Source organism: Hyla sarda, unplaced genomic scaffold, assembly GCF_029499605.1.
Source record: "Hyla sarda isolate aHylSar1 unplaced genomic scaffold, aHylSar1.hap1 scaffold_166, whole genome shotgun sequence".
Taxonomy (NCBI): domain Eukaryota; kingdom Metazoa; phylum Chordata; class Amphibia; order Anura; family Hylidae; genus Hyla; species Hyla sarda.
Genome location: NW_026608298.1, coordinates 55,973 through 83,352, shown reverse-complemented (window position 1 = coordinate 83,352; position 27,380 = coordinate 55,973). Strand labels below are relative to the sequence as shown.

At 44.7% G+C, this 27,380-nt stretch overlaps 1 protein-coding gene across 2 annotated transcripts in view; it reads left to right on the top strand.

Moving 5' to 3' along the window:
• The window catches only part of LOC130311712 (rho guanine nucleotide exchange factor 15-like), a 48,591-nt gene that overhangs the window by 19,047 nt on the left and 2,164 nt on the right, over nt 1–27,380 (top strand). For both annotated transcript variants that reach the window (XR_008860017.1, XM_056552511.1), the window contains exons 3-12: nt 8,619–9,719; nt 11,778–11,814; nt 11,906–11,961; nt 12,034–12,278; nt 12,408–12,568; nt 19,443–19,595; nt 21,935–22,064; nt 22,173–22,247; nt 22,330–22,422; nt 25,977–26,134. Coding sequence is in view for 1 of the 2 variants with exons in the window: in XM_056552511.1 (XP_056408486.1) it covers nt 8,619–9,719; nt 11,778–11,814; nt 11,906–11,961; nt 12,034–12,278; nt 12,408–12,568; nt 19,443–19,595; nt 21,935–22,064; nt 22,173–22,247; nt 22,330–22,422; nt 25,977–26,134 (2,209 nt within the window). In the remaining variant the exon portion in view is untranslated. The remainder of the gene's footprint in view (nt 1–8,618; nt 9,720–11,777; nt 11,815–11,905; nt 11,962–12,033; nt 12,279–12,407; nt 12,569–19,442; nt 19,596–21,934; nt 22,065–22,172; nt 22,248–22,329; nt 22,423–25,976; nt 26,135–27,380) is intronic.

Sequence of the window (27,380 nt, the reverse complement as noted above, 5' to 3'; positions counted from 1 at the left end):
TTATGTTATTGTGAGCGGGGAGTCATTAAGTGTTAGAGGCCCCAGAGATAGAAGAGGAAGGGTGTGGGGGGTCACACAGGTACTAGCAGGAGGAGGGGGGTCATACAGGTATTATTGGGGTCATACAGGTACTAGCAGGAGGGGGTCATACAGGTATTATTGGGGTCATACAGGTACTAGCAGGAGGAGGGGGGTCATACAGGTATTATTGGGGTCATACAGGTACTAGCAGGAGGGGGTCATACAGGTATTATTGGGGTCATACAGGTACTAGCAGAAGGAGGGGGTCATACAGGTATTATTGGGGTCATACAGGTACTAGCAGGAGGAGGGGGTCATACAGGTACTAGCAGGAGGGGGTCATACAGGTACTAGCAGGAGGAGGAGGTCATACAGGTATTATTGGGGTCATACAGGTACTAGCAGGAGGAGGGGTCATACAGCTATTATTGGGGGTCATACAGGTATTAGCAGGAGGAGGGGTCATACAGCTATTATTGGGGTCATACAGCTATTATTGGGGTCATACATGTACTAGCAGGAGGAGGTCATACAGGTATTATTGGTGTCATACAGGTATTATTGGGGTCATACAGGTATTATTGGGGTCATACAGGTACTAGCAGGAGGGGGTCATACAGGTATTATTGGGGTCATACAGGTACTAGCAGGAGGGGGTCATACAGGTATTATTGGGGTCATACAGGTACTAGCAGGAGGGGGTCATACAGGTATTATTGGGGTCATGCAGGTACTAGCAGGAGGAGGAGGTCATACAGGTACTAGCAGGAGGAGGGGGGTCATACAGGTACTAGCAGGAGGGAGTCATACAGGTATTATTGGGGTCATACAGGTACTAGCAGGAGGGGGTCATACAGGTATTATTGGGGTCATACAGGTACTAGCAGGAGGGGGTCATACAGGTATTATTGGGGTCATACAGGTATTATTGGGGTCATACAGGTACTAGCAGGAGGGGGTCATACAGGTATTATTGGGGTCATACAGGTACTAGCAGGAGGGGGTCATACAGGTATTATTGGGGTCATGCAGGTACTAGCAGGAGGAGGAGGTCATACAGGTACTAGCAGGAGGAGGAGGTCATACAGGTACTAGCAGGAGGGGGTCATACAGGTATTATTGGGGTCATACAGATACTAGCAGGAGGAGGAGGTCATACAGGTATTATTGGGGTCATACAGGTACTAGCAGGAGGAGGGGGTCATACAGGTACTAGCAGGAGGGGGTCATACAGGTATTATTGGGGTCATACAGGTACTAGCAGGAGGAGGGGGTCATACAGGTATTATTGGGGTCATACAGATACTAGCAGGAGGAGGAGGTCATACAGGTACTATCAGGAGGAGGGGGTCATACAGGTATTATTGGGGTCATACAGGTACTAGCAGGAGGAGGGGTTCATACAGGTATTATTGGGGTCATACAGGTACTAGCAGAAGGAGGAGGTCATACAGGTATTATTGGGGTCATACAGATACTAGCAGGAGGGGGTCATACAGGTATTATTGGGGTCATACAGGTACTAGCAGGAGGAGGGGTCATACAGGTACTAGCAGAAGGGGGTCATACAGATAGTTTTGGGGGGGGTCTCATATAGGTCGCCGCTGGTCTTCTCTTCAGACCGATCGGTGGGAACAGGAAATGTAGTGGAGTGAGCGGTGCGGGTCGGGCGGTGACTGGTCATAGGTTACTGTGTGTTTTCCTTGTAGACTGATAAGATGGGTGCGGTATTATTATAGCAGAGCTAGATGGAATATTCCTATCCTGACATTTATAAAAATGACATTATAAACCTGAAAACTCCAACCAAATATGCTCTATATAAATATGTTGAAACGCGAGAGAGAGTGTGTGTGTGTGTGTGTTTTTTTTTCTTTTTTTTCTTTTTTTTGTAGGGACTAAGGGAAAGCTGGGTTATAGCTCAGTGATTGGACTGGGTAAGGTGGGTTATAGCTCAGTGATGGGGCTGGGTAAGGTGGGTTATAGCTCAGTGATTGGACTGGGTAAGCTGAGGTATAGATCAGTGATGGGACTGGGTAAACTGGGTTATAGCTCAGTGATGAGACTGGGTAAACTGGGTTATAGCTCAGTGATGAGACTGGGTAAGGTGGGTTATAGCTCAGTGATGGGACTGGGTAAGTTGGGTTATAGCTCAGTGATGGGGCTGGGTAAGTTGGGTTATAGCTCAGTGATGGGGCTGGGTAAGGTGGGTTATAGCTCAGTGATGGGGCTGGGTAAGGTGGGTTATAGCTCAGTGATGGGACTGGGGTAAGGTGGGTTATAGCTCAGTGATGGGGCTGGGTAAGGTGGGTTATAGCTCAGTGATGGGGCTGGGTAAGGTGGGTTATAGCTCAGTGATGGGGCTGGGTAAGGTGGGTTATAGCTCAGTGATGGGGCTGGGTAAGGTGGGTTATAGCTCAGTGATGGGGCTGGGTAAGGTGGGTTATAGCTCAGTGATGGGGCTGGGTAAGGTGGGTTATAGCTCAGTGATGGGACTGGGTAAGGTGGGTTATAGCTCAGTGATGGGACTGGGTAAGGTGGGTTATAGCTCAGTGATGGGGCTGGGTAAGGTGGGTTATAGCTCAGTGATGGGGCTGGGTAAGGTGGGTTATAGCTCAGTGATGGGGCTGGGTAAGGTGGGTTATAGCTCAGTGATGGGGCTGGGTAAGGTGGGTTATAGCTCAGTGATGGGGCTGGGTAAGGTGGGTTATAGCTCAGTGATGGGGCTGGGTAAGGTGGGTTATAGCTCAGTGATGGGGCTGGGTAAGGTGGGTTATAGCTCAGTGATGGGGCTGGGTAAGGTGGGTTATAGCTCAGTGATGGGGCTGGGTAAGGTGGGTTATAGCTCAGTGATGGGGCTGGGTAAGGTGGGTTATAGCTCAGTGATGGGGCTGGGTAAGGTGGGTTATCGCTTAGTGATGGGACTGGGTAAGGTGGGTTATCGCTTAGTGATGGGACTGGCTAAGCTGGGTTATAGCTCAGTGATGGGGCTGGGTAAGGTGGGTTATAGCTCAGTGATGGGGCTGGGTAAGGTGGGTTATAGCTCAGTGATGGGGCTGGGTAAGGTGGGTTATAGCTCAGTGATGGGACTGGGTAAGGTGGGTTATAGCTCAGTGATGGGACTGGGCAAGGTGGGTTATAGCTCAGTGATGGGGCTGGGTAAGGTGGGTTATAGCTCAGTGATGGGGCTGGGAAAGCTGGGTTATAGCTCAGTGATGGCACAGGGTAAGGTGGGTTATAGCTCAGTGATGGGGCTGGGAAAGCTGGGTTATAGCTCAGTGATTCTGTTTTTCTGCGGTCTCTGTTGCATATATACATTGACAACCTTTCCAAATGAAATCCCACCATATACGAGCATAGACGGACCCGGCCTTATTGCCTTTAATAACTCCGATATAGATTAGTGACTATGTTCAGGTGATTTCAATACCTCTATATGTGCAGGAAATGACCGACGTCACTAGTTAAGCCAGTGTTTCCCAACCAGGGTGCCTCCAGATGTTGCAAAACTACAACTCCCAGCATGCCTGGACAGCCTGAAGACACCCTGGTTGGGAAACACTGAGTTAAGTTCTGGGCCATTAAAGTCAGTGAGGCCTGTATTGGTCTGAATACCGTGCTGGACGCATCATGATGTGAACAAAGCCTTAGAGGAGTGTTGGCTGAACCCCCCCCCCATGACCGCAGATGTCCGAGAAGGACTGGACAGGTTATATTACAGCTGATCCTTTTGTTCTCATAGAGATAACAGAGGAGTCTGGCAGCGGCCGCCATTCCTTCCATGGTTACAATAACATTACAGCAGCAGTAAAGTGACGCTAGTTTCCCACATCTGGAGGTTTTCTGTAATATTCTGAGTGATTAACTATAAGGAGATTATTTAAGAATCAGACGTTCCTCTGAGTTCTTGGCTGGAATTAAGAAATTAGGTCAAAAGTGATCGCACAGACTGCTGTGTATAAAGGGGATCCCTGCTGCGCTGCTGTGTATACAGTAAAGGGGATCCCTGTTGCACTGCTGTATATAAAGGGGATCCCTGCTGCGCTGCTGTGTATAAAGTAAAGGGGGGCACCGATCCATAGCTGTGTATAAAGGGGATCCCTGCTCTTCTGCTGTGTATAAAGGGGATCCATGCTTCGCTGCTGTGTATACAGTAAAGGGGGGCACCGATCCATAGCTGTGTATAAAGGGGATCCCTGCTCTTCTGCTGTGTATAAAGGGGATCCCTGCTCTTCTGCTGTGTATGAAGGGGATCCATGCTGCGCTGCTGTGTATACAGTAAAGGGGGCACCGATCCGCAGCTGTGTATAAAGGGGATCTCTGCTCTGCAGCTGTGTTTAATGGGGATATCTGCTCTTCTGCTGTGTAAGAAAAGGGGAACCCTGCTCTGCATGGAACCCCAAAGCTGTAGAAAAAGAATTAAACAAAAATATCACAATAATAGTGGGTAATGTAGTAGTTGGGGTTTTTGTTTGGTGTTGGTGGTGTAGTTGATGGGGTGTTTGGTGTTGGTGGTGTTGTAGTAGTTGGGGAGTTTGCTTGGTGTCTGTGATTGGTAATGTTGTAGTTGTTGGGAGTTGATGTTGTAGTAGTTGGGGTTATTGCTTGGTGTCTGATTGGTAATGTTGTAGTTGTTGGGAGTTGATGTTGTAGTAGTTGGGGTTATTGCTTGGTGTCTGATTGGTAATGTTGTAGTTGTTGGGAGTTGATGTTGTAGTAGTTGGGGTTTTTGCTTGGTGTCTGTGATTGGTAATGTTGTAGTTGTTGGGAGTTGATGTTGTAGTTGTTAGGATGTTTAATTGGTGTTGGTGATAGTTGTTGGGGTTTTTGGTTATGTTGTTGGATTGTTTTGTGATGTAGTAGTTGGGGTGTCTGGTGATGTTGAGGTGTTAGTGATGTTTTAGTTGTGAGTTTGGTGTTGGTGATGATGTCATTGGGGTGTTTAGTGCTGGATTCGTTTTTGGGGTGTTTGGTGTTGATGTAGTAGTTGGGGTGTGTGGTGATGTTGAGGGGTTTGGTATTGGTGATGTAGTAGTTGGGGTGTTTAGTGTTGGTGTAGTTGTTTTTAGGGTGTTTGGTGTTAATGTAGTTGTTGAGGTGTTTGTGATGTAGTAGTTGGGGTGTCTGGTGTTGTACTTGTTGAGGTTTTTGTGATGTAGTAGTTGGGGTGTCTGGTGTTGTAGTTGTTGAGGTGTTTGTGATGTAGTAGTTGGGGTGTCTGGTGTTGTAGTTGTTGAGGTTTTTGTGATGTAGTAGTTGGGATGTTTTAGGCCCACTTGTCTATGGACAATGAAGGGGAAAGGCTGTTCTATTGTCATGGCTGCTCAGCTAATCTGCACATGAATATGGGCACCGATCAAGGGAATTCCAGTTTTTCCTGATGACCACCTATTACCTGGACATCGGCTGGTTGCAGTGGTTGGGTCCTTTTGTCTATGACCAGGTCGGGGGAGGGGCCCCTGTAGAGCAGTCTGGTTGGTGAGAGTTGATGTGTGGCTTCCCACAGAACCTGATTGTTATTACAGTACTCTGTAAGTCGTTTTTATGTTGGGGTGCTGAGGATAGCCCTCATGGATTTGAGAATTAGACCTCCGAGGGGATCTGCGAATTAAGAATTGGAGTGAGTAGTTGCTGACCCGGAGCTGGATCCCATGGACTGCGGTTTTATTCTTCCCCTTGTGCCCAGTAAGTGAAGAAATTGCTCTGTAGACTGGACCCCTCTGACTGTGGGGTTTCTCCCCCTGGACTATACTTTCTGCTTGGCCACTGATTAACCTCCTCTGGCCTATTATCCCACCCTTACTCTGACCTATCTCCCCCCCCCCCCTTACACTGGCCTACTCCCTCCCCCCCCTTACACTGGCCTACTCCCCCCCCCCCTCTTACACTGGCCTACTCCCTCCCCCCCCCCCCTTACACTGGCCTACTCTTCCCCCCCCCCCCCCCCCTTACACTGGCCTATTCTCCATCTTTCACTCTTTGTGCAGAAATCCCTACAGAGTAAACCCCATCAAAGTGGTTGTTGTTGGTGATGTAGTAGTTCGGGTGGGATTGGTGTTTTTCTTGTTGGGGTGGGGGTGTTTGTTTGGTGTTGTAGTTGTAGGGGGTGTGTCTAGTGATTTTGTTTGTTAGGATGGTGGTGTTGGTAATGTTGTTTGGTGTTGGGATTGATGTATTTGCTGGGGTGGGGGTTATGGTGATGTTTCGGCCACTTACCCCTTTGATGCTATGTTGGCCGTAATCCTATATCCCCTAAGTCTGGTCGTAGTGCCGAGTACAGTCTAAGAACCTCACTAATCGTCCCAATGCTGCAGATCTTGGGTTTTAATTTTTACCAAAAACTTTGTCAAACGTTCAGACAATTTTCTTAGAAAGAGAAGGATGAGGTGGAACGTGAAGATGGTCCATAAGTCTTGTTACAAGCCCTTTAGGGTATGCTCACACTGTGGAACCTCTGTAGTGTAAGAACTTCTTCTCTCTGGGGTCCCTGATGGGTCCATGTAGGTCCCTGATGGGTCCATGTAGGTCCCTGATGGGTCCATGTAGGTCCCTGATGGGTCCATGTAGATCCCTGATGGGTCCATGTAGATCCCTGATGGGTCCATGTAGATCCCTGATGGGTCCATGTAGATCCCTGATGGGTCAATGTAGATCCCTGATGGGTCAATGTAGATCCCTGATGGGTCAATGTAGATCCCTGATGGGTCAATGTAGATCCCTGATGGGTCCATGTAGATCCCTGATGGGGCAGCTGGTCCATGTAGATCCCTGATGGGGCAGCTCGTCCATGTAGATCCCTGATGGGTGACTTGTCCATGTAGATCCCTGATGGGTGACTTGTCCATGTAGATCCCTGATGGGTGACTTGTCCATGTAGATCCCTGATGGGTGACTTGTCCATGTAGATCCCTGATGGGTGACTTGTCCATGTAGATCCCTGATGGGTGACTTGTCCATGTAGATCCCTGATGGGTGACTTGTCCATGTAGATCCCTGATGGGTGACTTGTCCATGTAGATCCCTGATGGGTGACTCGTCCATGTAGATCCCTGATGGGTGACTCGTCCATGTAGATCCCTGATGGGTCCATGTAGATCCCTGATGGGTCCATGTAGATCCCTGATGGGGCAGCTGGTCCATGTAGATCCCTGATGGGTCCATGTAGATCCCTGATGGGTCCATGTAGATCCCTGATGGGTCCATGTAGATCCCTGATGGGTCAATGTAGATCCCTGATGGGGCAGCTGGTCCATGTAGATCCCTGATGGGGCAGCTCGTCCATGTAGATCCCTGATGGGGCAGCTCGTCCATGTAGATCCCTGATGGGTGACTTGTCCATGTAGATCCCTGATGGGTGACTTGTCCATGTAGATCCCTGATGGGTGACTTGTCCATGTAGATCCCTGATGGGTGACATGTCCATGTAGATCCCTGATGGGTGACTTGTCCATGTAGATCCCTGATGGGTGACTTGTCCATGTAGATCCCTGATGGGTGACTTGTCCATGTAGATCCCTGATGGGTGACTTGTCCATGCAGATCCCTGATGGGTGACTTGTCCATGTAGATCCCTGATGGGTGACTTGTCCATGTAGATCCCTGATGGGTGACTTGTCCGTGTAGATCCCTGATGGGTGACTCGTCCGTGTAGATCCCTGATGGGTGACTCGTCCGTGTAGATCCCTGATGGGTGACTCGTCCGTGTAGATCCCTGATGGGGCGGCTCGTCCGTGTAGATCCCTGATGGGGCGGCTCGTCCGTGTAGATCCCTGATGGGGCGGCTCGTCCGTGTAGATCCCTGATGGGGCGGCTCGTCCGTGTAGATCCCTGATGGGGCGGCTCGTCCGTGTAGATCCCTGATGGGGCGGCTCGTCCGTGTAGATCCCTGATGGGGCGGCTCGTCCGTGTAGATCCCTGATGGGGCGGCTCGTCCGTGTAGATCCCTGATGGGGCGGCTCGTCCGTGTAGATCCCTGATGGGGCGGCTCGTCCGTGTAGATCCCTGATGGGGCGGCTCGTCCGTGTAGATCCCTGATGGGGCGGCTCGTCCGTGTAGATCCCTGATGGGGCGGCTCGTCCGTGTAGATCCCAGCTGATATGCAAGAAGCCTAAGGTGACATATAAGTCCAGTGAGGTCAGAACATTTTTAAAGGAGTACTATGGTGGGGTTGATTTTATTATTACCTGTGCCCGGGCTGCAAAACAATAAACAAAACAAACTTTAACTCACCTGCCTACGTTCCCCTGGGTCGCTTTCTCTTGTCCCTGTCTTCTTCCGCTTCCTGCGGGTCGGTGAGTCACTCTGCTCTCAGCGTATCACCGGCCGCAGTAATGTCCCGCTGCAGCCGGTGATACGTTGAGGGCATAGTGACTCACTGACCCGCAGGAAGCGGAAGGAGACAGGGACTGGAGAACGGGACCCTGATATTGGAGCAACGGGGGAACGTAGGCAGGTGAGTTAAAGTTTGTTTTGTATAGTTTTGCAGCCCGGGCACAGGTAATAATAATAATACCATAATACTCCTTTTTAAGATTTATTTTAATATGGAGTTTATAATGTGTAGTCTTTTTATATAATTTTTTTTATTTTTTTTCTAGCTCTACCTCCAAAACTCTTCCAAGACCCAGATGAGCGATTGTCCAAGATGGCGTCCTGTCTTCCCCGGCCGGCCTGCCCGTCTAGGTGCTGCTGTGCCTGCCATCAACAGAGACCTGGGATGGTATTGGTGTGGCTCCCAGAGTCCTCAGTGGTGTCTCCGGGCCTTCATGTGAACGAAGCTTCCGACTCCTCCGATGACAGCGGGGTCTTCCAGAGAGTCCTATCTATAAATGACGATGAGGATGAGGAGGGTGGGAAATGGGGTTCTTGGCATCTGAAAGACAAGATGAATGTTGGGACCTGTTACCCGATAAGGCGGCGGTCACTAAAGTACGCGGAGCGATCCCAGCAGGACTCAGCTGATGGGGTGGGAAAAGAGAAAGTGAGGAACAGCGTAGTCCTGACTTCTTACAAATCCACAGCTGAAGAAAGCTTCAATGGGGAAGAGACAACTGGTGAGGGAGAAAAGGGCCAAAAATGTGAGAGGGCGAGCAATGCCCCAGAGATCCCCAAACATGGGCCACCCAACCATAGGAAAGCCAGAGCCACTGGTCATGTAGAGACTGCTGTAGAAAATGACCATTCAGAGACTTCTACTGTATCCAATAGGGCAACACATGACCCGCAACCTGAAGCCCCAAAAAACCCTAAATACAAGAGCATCTCCTTCTCTACTGACGTCATTTCTATGGTGGACAAAGAGGTCGGGGGTTCAGATGACTCTATTGACTCTAAAGACCCTTTACAGCCCAACGAGGGTCCAAATTCTGATCCTGTGACTCTAAGAGGAGCAGGAGAGATCCGTTCTAAGATCAGGAAGCCGGCCCGCAGGAGCAAAGTGCCCCCTCTATCTGTGTGTGAAGTGCCAGAGCCTCCACCAACGCTGCCTCCTAAAGTGCCCAGCAAGCCCCCCAGAGGGGCCGCCCCCCCACCACCTCCTGCTCCGCCTCCATTCTTGAGAAAGGGTTCTTTAAAAAGGTATTCTTTGGGTAACACGGAGGAGATGACAGACAAGGATAAGAAAATGGCCTCCAATAGTCTTCCTATAGAGGCCGTATATAAGGGGAAAGACTCCGCAACGTCAGGCGAGGATGCAAGTGGTGAGTGCCAAAATCTGTGCATAGCATATAGCGGTAACTTCTACCATTACCCATGCTGAATGCTTACCTACACAATAATGCTTATAGTAGTTATATTCTTGTATATAGGAGCAGTATTATAGTAGGTATATTCTTGTATATAGGAGCTGTATTATAGTAGTTATATTCCTGTATATAGGAGCAGTATTATAGTAGTTATATTCTTGTATATAGGAGCAGTATTATGGTAGGTATATTCTTGTACATAGGAGCAGTATTATAGTAGTCATATTCCTGTATATAGGAGCAGTATTATAGTAGGTATATTCTTGTATATAGGAGCTGTATTATAGTAGTTATATTCCTGTATATAGGAGCAGTATTATAGTAGTTATATTCTTGTATATAGGAGCAGTATTATAGTAGTTATATTCTTGTATATAAGAGCAGTATTATAGTAGTTATATTCTTGTATATAGGAGCAGTATTATAGTAGTTATATTCTTGTATATAGGAGCAGTATTATAGTAGTTATATTCTTGTATATAGGAGCAGTATTATAATAGTTATATTCTTGTATATAGGAGCAGTATTATAGTAGTTATATTCTTGTATATAGGAGCTGTATTATAGTAGTTATATTCCTGTATATAGGAGCAGTATTATAGTAGTTATATTCTTGTATATAGGAGCAGTATTATGGTAGGTATATTCTTGTACATAGGAGCAGTATTATAGTAGTCATATTCCTGTATATAGGAGCAGTATTATAGTAGGTATATTCTTGTATATAGGAGCTGTATTATAGTAGTTATATTCCTGTATATAGGAGCAGTATTATAGTAGTTATATTCTTGTATATAGGAGCAGTATTATGGTAGGTATATTCTTGTACATAGGAGCAGTATTATAGTAGTCATATTCCTGTATATAGGAGCAGTATTATAGTAGTTATATTCTTGTATATAGGAGCAGTATTATAGTAGTTATATTCTTGTATATAGGAGCAGTATTATAGTAGTTATATTCTTGTATATAGGAGCAGTATTATAGTAGTTATATTCTTGTATATAGGAGCAGTATTATAATAGTTATATTCTTGTATATAGGAGCAGTATTATAGTAGTTATATTCTTGTATATAGGAGCAGTATTATAGTAGTTATATTCTTGTATATAGGAGGCAGTATTATAGTAGTTATATTCTTGTATATAAGAGCAGTATTATAGTAGTTATATTCTTGTATATAGGAGCAGTATTATAGTAGTTATATTCTTGTATATAGGAGCAGTATTATAGTAGTTATATTCTTGTATATAGGAGGCAGTATTATAGTAGTTATATTCTTGTATATAGGAGCAGTATTATAGTAGTTATATTCTTGTATATAGGAGCAGTATTATAGTAGTTATATTCTTGTATATAGGAGCAGTATTATAGTAGTTATATTCTTGTATATAGGAGCAGTATTATAGTAGTTATATTCTTGTATATAGGAGCAGTATTATAGTAGTTATATTCTTGTATATAGGAGCAGTATTATAATAGTTATATTCTTGTATATAGGAGCAGTATTATAGTAGTTATATTCTTGTATATAGGAGCAGTATTATAGTAGTTATATTCTTGTATATAGGAGGCAGTATTATAGTAGTTATATTCTTGTATATAGGAGCAGTATTACAGTAGTTATATTCTTGTATATAGGAGCAGTATTATAGTAGTTATATTCTTGTATATAGGAGCAGTATTATAGTAGTTATATTCTTGTATATAGGAGCAGTATTATAGTAGTTATATTCTTGTATATAGGAGGCAGTATTATAGTAGTTATATTCTTGTATATAGTGGGCAGTATTATAGTAGTTATATTCTTGTATATAGGAGCAGTATTATAGTAGTTATATTCTTGTATATAGGAGCAGTATTATAGTAGTTATATTCTTGTATATAGGAGCAGTATTATAGTAGTTATATTCTTGTATATAGGAGCAGTATTATAGTAGTTATATTCTTGTATATAGGAGCAGTATTATAGTAGATGTGTTTTGCTGACATTATAATTCCATATTATTTCAGACTCCTTGGCTTTTTGTTCGGACAGCTCTGTTTCCAGGTTAGTGTTTATTGTTGTGTTTTTTTGTCCCGTTCTTGTTGCCGCCATCATATACCGTAGATAAACTGATCATCCTAATAATTCCCTTTAGGACACCGACTGTGAAGAGCCCAAAGTCTATAGACTGGGAATCGCACTTGCGGGATGGTGAGTACTGGTGAGCTGTGTGGGGTCTTAGTAAATGGATGTATGATACTAACTACATGTATTTATGTGCAGAACCACTGTACCAGACGTACCGCCAAAGCGTCATCAACAAGGAGATCCGGAGACAGACAGTATCCCGAAACTGCAGCTTTACCAGCTATGACTCCTCACAGGAGAGTCCGCTATCTGCCGGGGGATCCCCGAAACCAGGTCGGAGGTCATCAGCTCCCCACAACACCTTGTGGCAGGAATTACCATGTGTGATCGAGAGCGGTGTCCTGGAGAGTATGAGCAACGACGAGAAGAAAATACAGGAGGTGAGAGTCAAGATGTCCGACATGTGTATTATATTAAGGGGGGGGTCACTTAATTACTGGTGTTAAGCTTCATGTCGTTGGCCTCAGTACAGTTGCACTCAGTCGGCCATGTTGTTTCTCCATCTTCAGAGTATGTTTGAGGTTCTAACCTCTGAGGCCTCGTACCTCCGCTCTCTGAACGTCCTGACCGAACACTTTCTGGGGAATCGGGATCTTCAGGAATCACTGGTGGTCAGGGAGAAGAAAATCCTCTTCTCTAATGTTCTGAAGGTGAAAGAAGTGAGCGAGAGGTGAGAGACCATGATGTGTAGTGACTAATAGTGCCCACCGGGTATATGTATGATGTGTAGTGACTAATAATGCCCACCCGGTATATGTATGACATGTAGTGACTAATAGTGCCCACCCGGTATATGTATGATGTGTAGTGACTAATAGTGCCCACCTGGTATATGTATGATGTGTAGTGACTAATAGTGCCCACCCGGTATATGTATGATGTGTAGTGACTAATAGTGCCCACCGGGTATATGTATGATGTGTAGTGACTAATAATGCCCACCCGGTATATGTATGACATGTAGTGACTAATAGTGCCCACCCGGTATATGTATGATGTGTAGTGACTAATAGTGCCCACCTGGTATATGTATGATGTGTAGTGACTAATAGTGCCCACCCGGTATATGTATGATATGTAGTGACTAATAGTGCCCACCCGGTATATGTATGATATGTAGTGACTAATAGTGCCCACCCGGTATATGTATGACATGTAGTGATTAATAGTGCCCACCATGTATATGTATGATATGTAGTGACTAATAGTGCCCACCTGGTATATGTATGATGGGTAGTGACTAATAGTGCCCACCTGGTATATGTATGACATGTAGTGACTAATAGTGCCCACCATGTATATGTATGATATGTAGTGACTAATAGTGCCCACTCGGTATATGTATGACATGTAGTGACTAATAATGCCCACCGGGTATATGTATGATATGTAGTGACTAATAGTGCCCACCCGGTATATGTATGATATGTAGTGACTAATAGTGCCCACCCGGTATATGTATGACATGTAGTGACTAATAGTGCCCACCATGTATATGTATGATATGTAGTGACTAATAGTGCCCACCCGGTATATGTATGATGTGTAGTGACTAATAGTGCTCACCCGGTATATGTATGATGTGTAGTGACTAATAGTGCCCACCCGGTATATGTATGACATGTAGTGACTAATAGTGCCCACCCGGTATATGTATGATGTGTAGTGACTAATAGTGCTCACCCGGTATATGTATGATGTGTAGTGACTAATAGTGCCCACCCGGTATATGTATGATATGTAGTGACTAATAATGCCCACCCGGTATATGTATGATGTGTAGTGACTAATAGTGCCCACCTGGTATATGTATGATGTGTAGTGACTAATAGTGCTCACCCGGTATATGTATGATATGTAGTGACTAATAATGCCCACCGGGTATATGTATGATATGTAGTGACTAATAGTGCCCACCCGGTATATGTATGATGTGTAGTGACTAATAGTGCTCACCCGGTATATGTATGATGTGTAGTGACTAATAGTGCCCACCCGGTATATGTATGACATGTAGTGACTAATAGTGCCCACCCGGTATATGTATGATGTGTAGTGACTAATAGTGCTCACCCGGTATATGTATGATGTGTAGTGACTAATAGTGCCCACCCGGTATATGTATGATATGTAGTGACTAATAATGCCCACCCGGTATATGTATGATATGTAGTGACTAATAGTGCCCACCCGGTATATGTATGATGTGTAGTGACTAATAGTGCTCACCCGGTATATGTATGATATGTAGTGACTAATAGTGCCCACCTGGTATATGTATGACATGTAGTGACTAATAGTGCCCACCATGTATATGTATGATGTGTAGTGACTAATAGTGCCCACCTGGTATATGTATGATATGTAGTGACTAATAGTGCCCACCCGGTATATGTATGATATGTAGTGACTAATAGTGCCCACCCGGTATATGTATGATATGTAGTGACTAATAGTGCCCACCTGGTATATGTATGATATGTAGTGACTAATAGTGCCCACCTGGTATATGTATGATGTGTAGTGACTAATAATGCCCACCCGGTATATGTGTGATATGTAGTGACTAATAGTGCCCACCCGGTATATGTATGATATGTAGTGACTAATAGTGCCCACCCGGTATATGTATGATATGTAGTGACTAATAGTGCCCACCTGGTATATGTATGATGTGTAGTGACTAATAGTGCCCACCTGGTATATGTATGATGTGTAGTGACTAATAATGCCCACCCGGTATATGTATGATGTGTAGTGACTAATAGTGCCCACCCGGTATATGTATGATATGTAGTGACTAATAGTGCCCACCCGGTATATGTATGATATGTAGTGACTAATAGTGCCCACCCGGTATATGTATGATGTGTAGTGAATAATAGTGCCCACCTGGTATATGTATGATGTGTAGTGACTAATAGTGCCCACCCGGTATATGTATGATATGTAGTGACTAATAGTGCCCACCCGGTATATGTATGATATGTAGTGAATAATAGTGCCCACCTGGTATATGTATGATGTGTAGTGACTAATAGTGCCCACCCGGTATATGTATGATATGTAGTGACTAATAGTGCCCACCCGGTATATGTATGATATGTAGTGACTAATAATGCCCACCCGGTATATGTATGATATGTAGTGACTAATAATGCCCACCCGGTATATGTATGATATGTAGTGACTAATAATGCCCACCCGGTATATGTATGATATGTAGTGACTAATAGTGCCCACCCGGTATATGTATGATATGTAGTGACTAATAATGCCCACCCGGTATATGTATGATGTGTAGTGACTAATAATGCCCACCCGGTATATGTATGATATGTAGTGACTAATAGTGCCCACCCGGTATATGTATGATATGTAGTGACTAATAGTGCCCACCCGGTATATGTATGATGTGTAGTGACTAATAATGCCCACCGGGTATATGTATGATATGTAGTGACTAATAATGCCCACCCGGTATATGTATGATATGTAGTGACTAATAGTGCCCACCCGGTATATGTATGATATGTAGTGACTAATAATGCCCACCGGGTATATGTATGATATGTAGTGACTAATAGTGCCCACCCGGTATATGTATGATATGTAGTGACTAATAATGCCCACCGGGTATATGTATGATATGTAGTGACTAATAGTGCCCACCCGGTATATGTATGATATGTAGTGACTAATAATGCCCACCCGGTATATGTATGATATGTAGTGACTAATAATGCCCACCCGGTATATGTATGATATGTAGTGACTAATAGTGCCCACCCGGTATATGTATGATATGTAGTGACTAATAATGCCCACCCGGTATATGTATGATGTGTAGGGACTAATATTGCTCACCCGTATTATACAGTCATGGCCGTAAATGTTGGCACCCATGAAATTTTTCTATAAAATGAAGTATTTCTCACAGGAAAGGATTGCAGGAACACAGGTTTTGCTATACACATGTTTATTCCCTTTGTGTGTGTATATATATATATATATATATATATATATATATATATATCTCCTCTCCTCTGTATATATATATATATATAGATCTCCTCTCCTCTGTATATATATATATTGCAGGAACACAGGTTTTGCTATACACATGTTTATTCCCTTTGTGTGTGTATATATATATATATATATATATCTCCTCTCCTCTGTATATATATATATATATAGATCTCCTCTCCTCTGTATATATATATATATAGATCTCCTCTCCTCTGTGTATATATATATATATATATATATAGATCTCCTCTCCTCTGTATATATATATAGAGATCTCCTCTCCTCTGTATATATATATATATATATATATATATATATATATATATATATATAGATCTCCTCTCCTCTGTATATATATATATATATATATATATAGATCTCCTCTCCTCTGTATATATATATATAGATCTCCTCTCCTCTGTATATATATATATAGATCTCCTCTCCTCTGTATATATATATATATATATATATATATATATAGATCTCCTCTCCTCTGTATATATATATATATATATATAGATCTCCTCTCCTCTGTATATATATATAGAGATCTCCTCTCCTCTGTATATATATATTGCAGTGACACGTTTTGCTATACACATGTTTATTCCCTTTGTGTATATATATATATATATATATATATATATATATATATATATATATATATATATATATATATAGATCTCCTCTCCTCTGTGTATATATATATTGCAGTAACACAGGTTTTGCTATACACATGTTTATTCCCTTTGTGTGTATTGGAACTAAACCAAAAAAGGAGGAAAAAAAGCCAATTGGACATAATGTCACCAAACTCCAAAAATGGTCTGGACAAAATTATTGGCACCTTTCAAAATTGTGGATAAATAAGATTGTTTCCAGCATGTGATGTTCCTTTATACTCACCTGGGGGCAAGTAACAGGTGTGAGCAATATAAAAATCACACCTGAAATCGGATAAAAAGGAGAGAAGTTCACCTAGTCTTTGCATTGTGTGTCTGTGTGTGTCACACTAAGCATGGACAACAGACAGAGGAGAAGAGAACTATCTGAGGACTTGAGAACCAAAATTTTGGAAAAATATCAACAATCTCAAGGTTACAAGTCCATCTCCAGAGATCTAGATTTGCCTTTGTCCACAGTGCGCAACATTATCAAGAAGTTTACACCCCCGGCACTGTAGATAATCTCCCTGGGTGTGGACGGAAGAGAAAAATTGATGAAAGATGTCAACACAGGATAGTCTAGATGGTGGATAAGCAGCCCCAAACAAGTTCCAAAGATATTCAAGCTGTCCTGCAGGCTCAGGGAGCATCAGTGTCAGCGCGAACTATCCGTTGACAATTAAATGAAATGAAACGCTATGGAGGAGACCCAGGAGGACCCCACTATGGAGGAGACCCAGGAGGACCCCACTATGGAGGAGACCCAGGAGGACCCCACTATGGAGGAGACCCAGGAGGACCCCACTATGGAGGAGACCCAGGAAGACCCCACTATGGAGGAGACCCAGGAGGACCCCACTATGGAGGAGACCCAGGAGTACCCCACTATGGAGGAGACCCAGGAGGACCCCACTATGGAGGAGACCCAGGAGGACCCCACTATGGAGGAGACCCAGGAGGACCCCACTATGGAGGAGACCCAGGAGGACCCCACTATGGAGGAGACCCAGGAGGACCCCACTATGGAGGAGACCCAGGAGGACCCCACTATGGAAGAGACCCAGGAGGACCCCACTATGGAGGAGACCCAGGAGGACCCCACTATGGAGGAGACCCGGGAGGACCCCACTATGGAGGAGACCCGGGAGGACCCCACTATGGAGGAGACCCAGGAGGACCCCCACTATGGAGGAGACCCGGGAGGACCCCACTATGGAGGAGACCCGGGAGGACCCCACTATGGAGGAGACCCGGGAGGACCCCACTATGGAGGAGACCCAGGAGAACCCCACTATGGAGGAGACCCAGGAGGACCCCACTGCTGACACTTAGACATAAAAAACAAGACTACATTTTGAGTAAGCCAAAATCCTTCTGGGAAAACGTCTTGTGGACAGATGAGACCAGGATAGAGCTTTTTGGTAAAGCCCATCATTCTACTGTTTACCGAAAACAGAATGAGGCCTCCAAAGAAAAGAACACAGTACATACAGTGACATATGGGGGAGGTCAATGATGTTTTGGGTTGTTTTGCTGCCTCTGGCACTGGGGGCCTTGAATGTGTACAAGACCTCATGAAATCTGAGGATTACCAATGGATTTTGGGTCGCACTGTACAGCCCAGTGTCAGAAAGCTGGGTTTGTGTCCGAGATCTTGGGTTTTCCAGCAGGACAATGACCCCAAACATACGTCAAAAAGCCCCAGAAATGGAGACAACAAAGCGCTGGAGAGTTCTGAAGTGTCAGCAATGAGTCCAGATCTAAATCCCATTGATCACCTGTGGAGAGATCTTATAATTACTGTTGGGAAAAGGTGCCGTCCAATAAGAGACCTGGAGCAGTTTGTAAAGGAAGAGTGGTCCAACATTCCGGCTGAGAGGTGTAAGAAGATTATTGATGGTTATAGGAAGACACTGATTTCAGTTATTTTTTCAAAAGAGTGTGCAACCAAAAGTTAAGGGTGCCAATAATTTTGTCCAGACCATTTATGGAGTTTGGTGACATTGGGGGAGATTTATCAAAGTTGTCTATGTCCCGCATCAATATAGACCAAACTCCAGAGGGTTAGTCTGGTCTATTGTGCACCTAATTTATCAAATGGCGCACAGCTCTTGATAAATTCTGTGCACAGACTGCATGATCTATGCTTTAGTCTATATTTAAACCTGCTCCAACATGGTCTGACATTTCGGCGTACTTTCAGCCTATGCGACTTGTCGCTGAAAAGTCGCACTTGATAAATTCAGCACCAATGCATTTTTCAATGCATTTCAGTCTAAAATAGACTTGCATGCATCATATTCTAAAAATCCTCTAGAGCAAAAGTCGCAGAAAAGTCGCACAGATTTAGACTGCGACTTTCAGTGCGACAAATTTAGACAAGAAAAAACAGTCTAAATCCTTTGATAAATCTCCCCCATTGTGTCCAATTTGCTTTTTTCTCCCTTTTTTGATTCAGTCCCAATACACACAAAATCATGCCTGATGAAGCTGCGCATGCACAGCGAAACGCGTTGCATCTAATAAATCCATTGATTTTATCTGGCTCCCTGATGGTTCCTCTCTGCGCCTGACTAACTCCTGAACTTACGGTCACCCTGTTTTTGAATACACACAAAAGGAATAAACGTGTATAGCAAAACATGTGTAGCTGCAATCCTTTCCTGGGAGAAATACTTAATTTTCTTGAAAAATTTCAGGAGTGCCAACATTTACGGCCACCCCGTATTATATGTATAACATGTAGTGACTAATAGTGCCCACCCCGTATTATATGTATAACATGTAGTGACTAATAGTGCCCACCCCGTGTTATATTTATTGACTGTAATATTATCTTTCTAGGTTCCTCATGGACCTGGAGTCGCGGGTTGATGAAGATGTGATCATATCTGATGTCTGTGACATTATATATCACCACGCCATAAATCACTTCTCTGTATATATAGATTATGTCCGTAACCAGGTCTACCAGGAGAAGACATACAGCGAGCTCATGTAAGGACCTTCATCCACTACATTAAGCTGTCATTGTTGTAAGGCTTACACTTTGTGAAGATGTGATCAAGGCTTACACTTTGTGATGCACATTTTGCTGGCAAGTCTACATTAGGGGGGCACTTATGCTCCTGGCACATTTACATTAGGGGGCACACATGCTCCTGGCACATCTACATTATGGGGCGCACATGCTCCTGGCACGTCTACATTAGGGGGCGCACATGCTCCTGGCACGTCTACATTAGGGGGCTCACATGCTCCTGGCACGTCTACATTGGGGGCTCACATGCTCCTGGCATGTCTACATTAAGGGACGCACATGCTCGAGGCACGTCTACATTAGGGGACGCACATGCCTGAGGCACGTCTACATTAGGGAGCGCAGATGCTCCAGGCACGTCTACATTAGGGGATGCACATGCTCCAGGCACGTCTACATTAAGGGATGCGCATGCTCCTTGCACGTCTACATTGGGGGGCGCACATGCTCCTGGCACATCTACATTAGTGTGCGCACATGCTCCAGGCACGTCTACATTAGGGGGCTCACACATGCTCCTGGCACGTCTACATTAGGGGATGCACACATGCTCCTGGTACGTCTACATTAGGGGACGCACATGCTCCAGGCACGTCTACATTAGGGGGCTAACACATGCTCCTGGCACGTCTACATTAGGGGATGCACACATGCTCCTGGTAAGTCTACATTAGGAGACGCACGTGCTCCAGGCACGTCTACATTGGGGGGCGCACACATGCTCCTGGTACATCTACATTAGGAGACGCATGTGCTCCAGGCACGTCTACATTGGGGGGCGCACACATGCTCCTGGTACGTCTACATTGGGGGGCGCACACATGCTCCTGGCACGTCTACATTAGGGGACGCACAAGGTTCCTCATGGACCTGGAGTCGCGGGTTGATGAAGATGTGATCATATCTGATGTCTGTGACATTATATATCACCACGCCATAAATCACTTCTCTGTATATATAGATTATGTCCGTAACCAGGTCTCCCAGGAGAAGACATACAGCGAGCTCATGTAAGGACCTTCATCCACTACATTAAGCTGTCATTGTTGTAAGGCTTACACTTTGTGAAGATGTGATCAAGGCTTACACTTTGAGATGCACATTTTGCTGGCAAGTCTACATTAGGGGGGCACATGCTCCTGGCACATCTACATTATGGGACGCACATGCTCCTGGCACGTCTACATTAGGGGGCGCACATGCTCCTGGCACGTCTACATTAGGGGGCTCACATGCTCCTGGCACGTCTACATTAGGGGGCTCACATGCTCCTGGCACGTCTACATTGGGGGCTCACATGCTCCTGGCATGTCTACATTAAGGGACGCACATGCTCGAGGCACGTCTATATTAGGGAGCGCAGATGCTCCAGGCACGTCTACATTAGGGGATGCACATGCTCCAGGCACATCTACATTAAGGGATGCACATGCTCCAGGCACGTCTACATTAAGGAATGCGCATGCTCCTGGCACGTCTACATTGGGGGGCGCACATGCTCCTGGCACATCTACATTAGTGTGCGCACATGCTCCAGGCACGTCTACATTAGGGGGTGGATACATGCTCCTGGCACGTCTACATTAGGGGACGCACATGCTCCAGGCACGTCTACGTTAGGGGGCTCACACATGCTCCTGGCACGTCTACATTAGGGGATGCACACATGCTCCTGGTACGTCTACATTAGGGGACGCACATGCTCCAGGCACGTCTACATTAGGGGGCTCACACATGCTCCTGGCACGTCTACATTAGGGGATGCACACATGCTCCTGGTACGTCTACATTAGGGGACGCACATGCTCCAGGCACGTCTACATTAGGGGACGCACATGCTCCAGGCACGTCTACATTAGGGGGCTAACACATGCTCCTGGCACGTCTACATTAGGGGATGCACACATGCTCCTGGTAAGTCTACATGAGGAGGCGCACATGCTCCAGGCACGTCTACATTGGGGGGCGCACACATGCTCCTGGTACGTCTACATTGGGGGGCGCACACATGCTCCTGGCACGTCTACATTAGGGGACGCACATGCCATTCACTAACCGTTTTATAATCCCATTCTGAGTTCTTTGCAACAAACTTACAACTTTTTAAAGAAAAGTCGCACATAGGTTAGTAACCACTGCAAAGTGAAAAACCAAAGGTGTGCACCACAGTCATTTTTAGCTAAAAAGGCTCTGAACCTGTTGATAATCCCCCCTGCAGTTAATGCGCCATTTGATTTGCTCATGGACTCTGCCATGTCCGCTCTATAGTGATCTCTCATTTCTTTCCTCCTCTCAGGGAGAAGAACCCTCAGTTCCATGCCCTGCTGTGCCGCTTACAGGAGCTGCCCCAGTGCCAGAGATTGCCCTTCATGTCCTTTCTACTGCTGCCCTTCCAGAGAATCACCCGTATTAAGATGCTGATAGAGGTACGAGGTGGGGGTGGTCTATCCTCTATGCTGTGCTGTAATACGGCCCACCTGTTATCTCCCTCCTGTCTGTCACATGACCTTTATAATTTCTGACCTCTGCTACAGAATATATTGAAGAGGACGGAGGAGGGGTCCGAATGTGAACAGAATGCCAGCAAAGCCTTGGATTCCGTATCAAAGGTACTGGCGTGTCTTCACTTACCGTACGTCATTATATTTACTATCATCTGCTAAACATATCCCACGTGTCCTGAACCTGCAGATCATCCAGGAGTGTAACCGTGAGGTCGGACGCATGAAACAGACTGAGGAGCTCATCTACATCTCCTCCAAGATTGAGTTTGATAAGATTAAGGTAAGAGGAATGGTCTGAGGCCTCACAGATCTGTGATGTCATCTTCTCATGGTCTTGTCTGGTCCCAGGCTTTACAGATCTGTGATGTCATCTTCTCATAGGCTTGTCTGGTCTGAGGCCTCACAGATCTGTGATGTCATCTTCTCATGGTCTTGTCTGGTCCCAGGCTTTACAGATCTGTGATGTCATCTTCTCATAGGCTTGTCTGGTCTGAGGCCTCACAGATCTGTGTTGTCATCTTCTCATGGTCTTGTCTGGTCTGAGGCCTCACAGATCTGTGATGTCATCTTCTCATGGTCTTGTCTGGTCCCAGGCTTTACAGATCTGTGATGTCATCTTCTCATAGGCTTGTCTGGTCTGAGGCCTCACAGATCTGTGTTGTCATCTTCTCATGGTCTTGTCTGGTCTGAGGCCTCACAGATCTGTGATGTCATCTTCTCATGGTCTTGTCTGGTCTGAGGCCTCACAGATCTGTGATGTCATCTTCTCATGGTCTTGTCTGGTCTGAGGCCTTACAGTGCTGTGACGTCCTCTTCTTCTCATGGTCTTGTCTGGTCTCAGGCCTCACAGATCTGTGATGTCATCTTCTCATGGTCTTGTCTTGTCTCAGGCCTCACAGGTGTCATCTTCTCATGGTCTTGTCTGGTCTGAGGCCTCACAGATCTGTGATGTCATCTTCTCATGGTCTTGTCTGGTCTGAGGCCTCACAGATCTGTGATGTCATCTTCTCATGGTCTTGTCTGGTCCCAGGCTTTACAGATCTGTGATGTCATCTTCTCATAGGCTTGTCTGGTCTGAGGCCTCACAGATCTGTGTTGTCATCTTCTCATGGTCTTGTCTGGTCTGAGGCCTCACAGATCTGTGATGTCATCTTCTCATGGTCTTGTCTGGTCTGAGGCCTCACAGATCTGTGATGTCATCTTCTCATGGTCTTGTCTGGTCTGAGGCCTCACAGATCTGTGATGTCATCTTCTCATGGTCTTGTCTGGTCTGAGGCCTCACAGATCTGTGATGTCATCTTCTCATGGTCTTGTCTGGTCTGAGGCCTCACAGATCTGTGATGTCATCTTCTCATGGTCTTGTCTGGTCTGAGGCCTCACAGATCTGTGATGTTGTTTTCTTATGTCTCAGGCCTTGCAGTGTTGTCAGTTTCTCATGCACATGTCTTGTTTCAGGCTTTAGTGCCGTGATGTTAGTGCCAATATGTCGGGGTCTCATGCACATGTCTTGTTTCAGGCTTTAGTGCTGTGATGTTAGTGCCAATATGTCGGGGTCTCATGCACATGTCTTGTTTCAGGCTTTAGTGCTGTGATGTTAGTGCCAATATGTCGGGGTCTCATGCACATGTCTTGTTTCAGACTTTAGTGCCCTGATGTTAGTGCCAATATGTCGGGGTCTCATGCACATGTCTTGTTTCAGGCTTTAGTGCCGTGATGTTAGTGCCAATATGTCGGGGTCTCATGCACATGTCTTGTTTCAGGCTTTAGTGCTGTGATGTTAGTGCCAATATGTCGGGGTCTCATGCACATGTCTTGTTTCAGGCTTTAGTGCCGTGATGTTAGTGCCAATATGTCGGGGTCTCATGCACATGTCTTGTTTCAGGCTTTAGTGCTGTGATGTTAGTGCCAATATGTCGGGGTCTCATGCACATGTCTTGTTTCAGGCTTTAGTGCTGTGATGTTAGTGCCAATATGTCGGGGTCTCATGCACATGTCTTGTTTCAGGCTTTAGTGCTGTGATGTTAGTGCCAATATGTCGGGGTCTCATGCACATGTCTTGTTTCAGGCTTTAGTGCTGTGATGTTAGTGCCAATATGTCGGGGTCTCATGCACATGTCTTGTTTCAGGCTTTAGTGCCGTGATGTTAGTGCCAATATGTCGGGGTCTCATGCACATGTCTTGTTTCAGGCTTTAGTGCCGTGATGTTAGTGCCAATATGTCGGGGTCTCATGCACATGTCTTGTTTCAGGCTTTAGTGCCGTGATGTTAGTGCCAATATGTCGGGGTCTCATGCACATGTCTTCTTTCAGGCTTTAGTGCCGTGATGTTAGTGCCAATATGTCGGGGTCTCATGCACATGTCTTGTTTCAGGCTTTAGTGCTGTGATGTTAGTGCCAATATGTCGGGGTCTCATGCACATGTCTTGTTTCAGGCTTTAGTGCTGTGATGTTAGTGCCAATATGTCGGGGTCTCATGCACATGTCTTGTTTCAGGCTTTAGTGCTGTGATGTTAGTGCCAATATGTCGGGGTCTCATGCACATGTCTTGTTTCAGGCTTTAGTGCCGTGATGTTAGTGCCAATATGTCGGGGTCTCATACACATGTCTTGTTTCAGGCTTTAGTGCCGTGATGTTAGTGCCAATATGTCGGGGTCTCATGCACATGTCTTGTTTCAGGCTTTAGTGCTGTGATGTTAGTGCCAATATGTCGGGGTCTCATGCACATGTCTTGTTTCAGGCTTTAGTGCCGTGATGTTAGTGCCAATATGTCGGGGTCTCATGCACATGTCTTGTTTCAGGCTTTAGTGCTGTGATGTTAGTGCCAATATGTCGGGGTCTCATGCACATGTCTTGTTTCAGGCTTTAGTGCCGTGATGTTAGTGCCAATATGTCGGGGTCTCATGCACATGTCTTGTTTCAGGCTTTAGTGCCGTGATGTTAGTGCCAATATGTCGGGGTCTCATGCACATGTCTTGTTTCAGGCTTTAGTGCCGTGATGTTAGTGCCAATATGTCGGGGTCTCATGCACATGTCTTGTTTCAGGCTTTAGTGCCGTGATGTTAGTGCCAATATGTCGGGGTCTCATGCACATGTCTTGTTTCAGGCTTTAGTGCTGTGATGTTAGTGCCAATATGTCGGGGTCTCATGCACATGTCTTGTTTCAGGCTTTAGTGCTGTGATGTTAGTGCCAATATGTCGGGGTCTCATGCACATGTCTTGTTTCAGGCTTTAGTGCCGTGATGTTAGTGCCAATATGTCGGGGTCTCATACACATGTCTTGTTTCAGGCTTTAGTGCCGTGATGTTAGTGCCAATATGTCGGGGTCTCATGCACATGTCTTGTTTCAGGCTTTAGTGCTGTGATGTTAGTGCCAATATGTCGGGGTCTCATGCACATGTCTTGTTTCAGGCTTTAGTGCCGTGATGTTAGTGCCAATATGTCGGGGTCTCATGCACATGTCTTGTTTCAGGCTTTAGTGCTGTGATGTTAGTGCCAATATGTCGGGGTCTCATGCACATGTCTTGTTTCAGGCTTTAGTGCCGTGATGTTAGTGCCAATATGTCGGGGTCTCATGCACATGTCTTGTTTCAGGCTTTAGTGCTGTGATGTTAGTGCCAATATGTCGGGGTCTCATGCACATGTCTTGTTTCAGGCTTTAGTGCCGTGATGTTAGTGCCAATATGTCGGGGTCTCATGCACATGTCTTGTTTCAGGCTTTAGTGCCGTGATGTTAGTGCCAATATGTCGGGGTCTCATGCACATGTCTTGTTTCAGGCTTTAGTGCTGTGATGTTAGTGCCAATATGTCGGGGTCTCATGCACATGTCTTGTTTCAGGCTGTGCCCTTCATATCTCACAACCGATTCCTCGAGAAACAGGGAGAACTGAGTGAAGTGCAGCAGAAGGGAAGTCTCTTCGGGATCAAACCCAACAAGCTCACCCCCGTCTACTTCTTCCTGTTCAATGACCTCCTGCTTATTACACAGAAAAAAAGGTAAAAGTCTCTGCTCCACTATCCTAAATATTTATCATCATTTATCTCCTCCTATTTATCATCTCTCCTCTTATTATTTATCATCTCTCCTCTTATTATTTATCATCTCTCCTCTTATTATTTATCATCTCTCCTCTTATTATTTATCATCTCTCCTCTTATTATTTATCATCTCTCCTCTCCTCTTATTATTTATCATCTCTCCTCTTATTATTTATCATCTCTCCTCTTATTATTTATCATCTCTCCTCTTATTATTTATCATCTCTCCTCTTATTATTTATCATCTCTCCTCTTATTATTTATCATCTCTCCTCTTATTATTTATCATCTCTCCTCTTATTATTTATCATCTCTCCTCTTATTATTTATCATCTCTCCTCTCCTCTTATTATTTATCATCTCTCCTCTTATTATTTATCATCTCTCCTCTTATTATTTATCATCTCTCCTCTCCTCTTATTATTTATCATCTCTCCTCTCCTCTTATTATTTATCATCTCTCCTCTTATTATTTATCATCTCTCCTCTTATTATTTATCATCTCTCCTCTTATTATTTATCATCTCTCCTCTTATTATTTATCATCTCTCCTCTTATTATTTATCATCTCTCCTCTTATTATTTATCATCTCTCCTCTCCTCTTATTATTTATCATCTCTCCTCTCCTCTTATTATTTATCATCTCTCCTCTTATTATTTATCATCTCTCCTCTCCTCTTATTATTTATCATCTCTCCTCTTATTATTTATCATCTCTCCTCTTATTATTTATCATCTCTCCTCTTATTATTTATCATCTCTCCTCTTATTATTTATCATCTCTCCTCTTATTATTTATCATCTCTCCTCTTATTATTTATCATCTCTCCTCTTATTATTTATCATCTCTCCTCTTATTATTTATCATCTCTCCTCTTATTATTTATCATCTCTCCTCTTATTATTTATCATCTCTCCTCTTATTATTTATCATCTCTCCTCTTATTATTTATCATCTCTCCTCTCCTCTTATTATTTATCATCTCTCCTCTTATTATTTATCATCTCTCCTCTCCTCTTATTATTGATCATCTCTCCTCTCCTCTTATTATTTATCATCTCTCCTCTTATTATTTATCATCTCTCCTCTTATTATTTATCATCTCTCCTCTTATTATTTATCATCTCTCCTCTTATTATTTATCATCTCTCCTCTTATTATTTATCATCTCTCCTCTTATTATTTATCATCTCTCCTCTTAT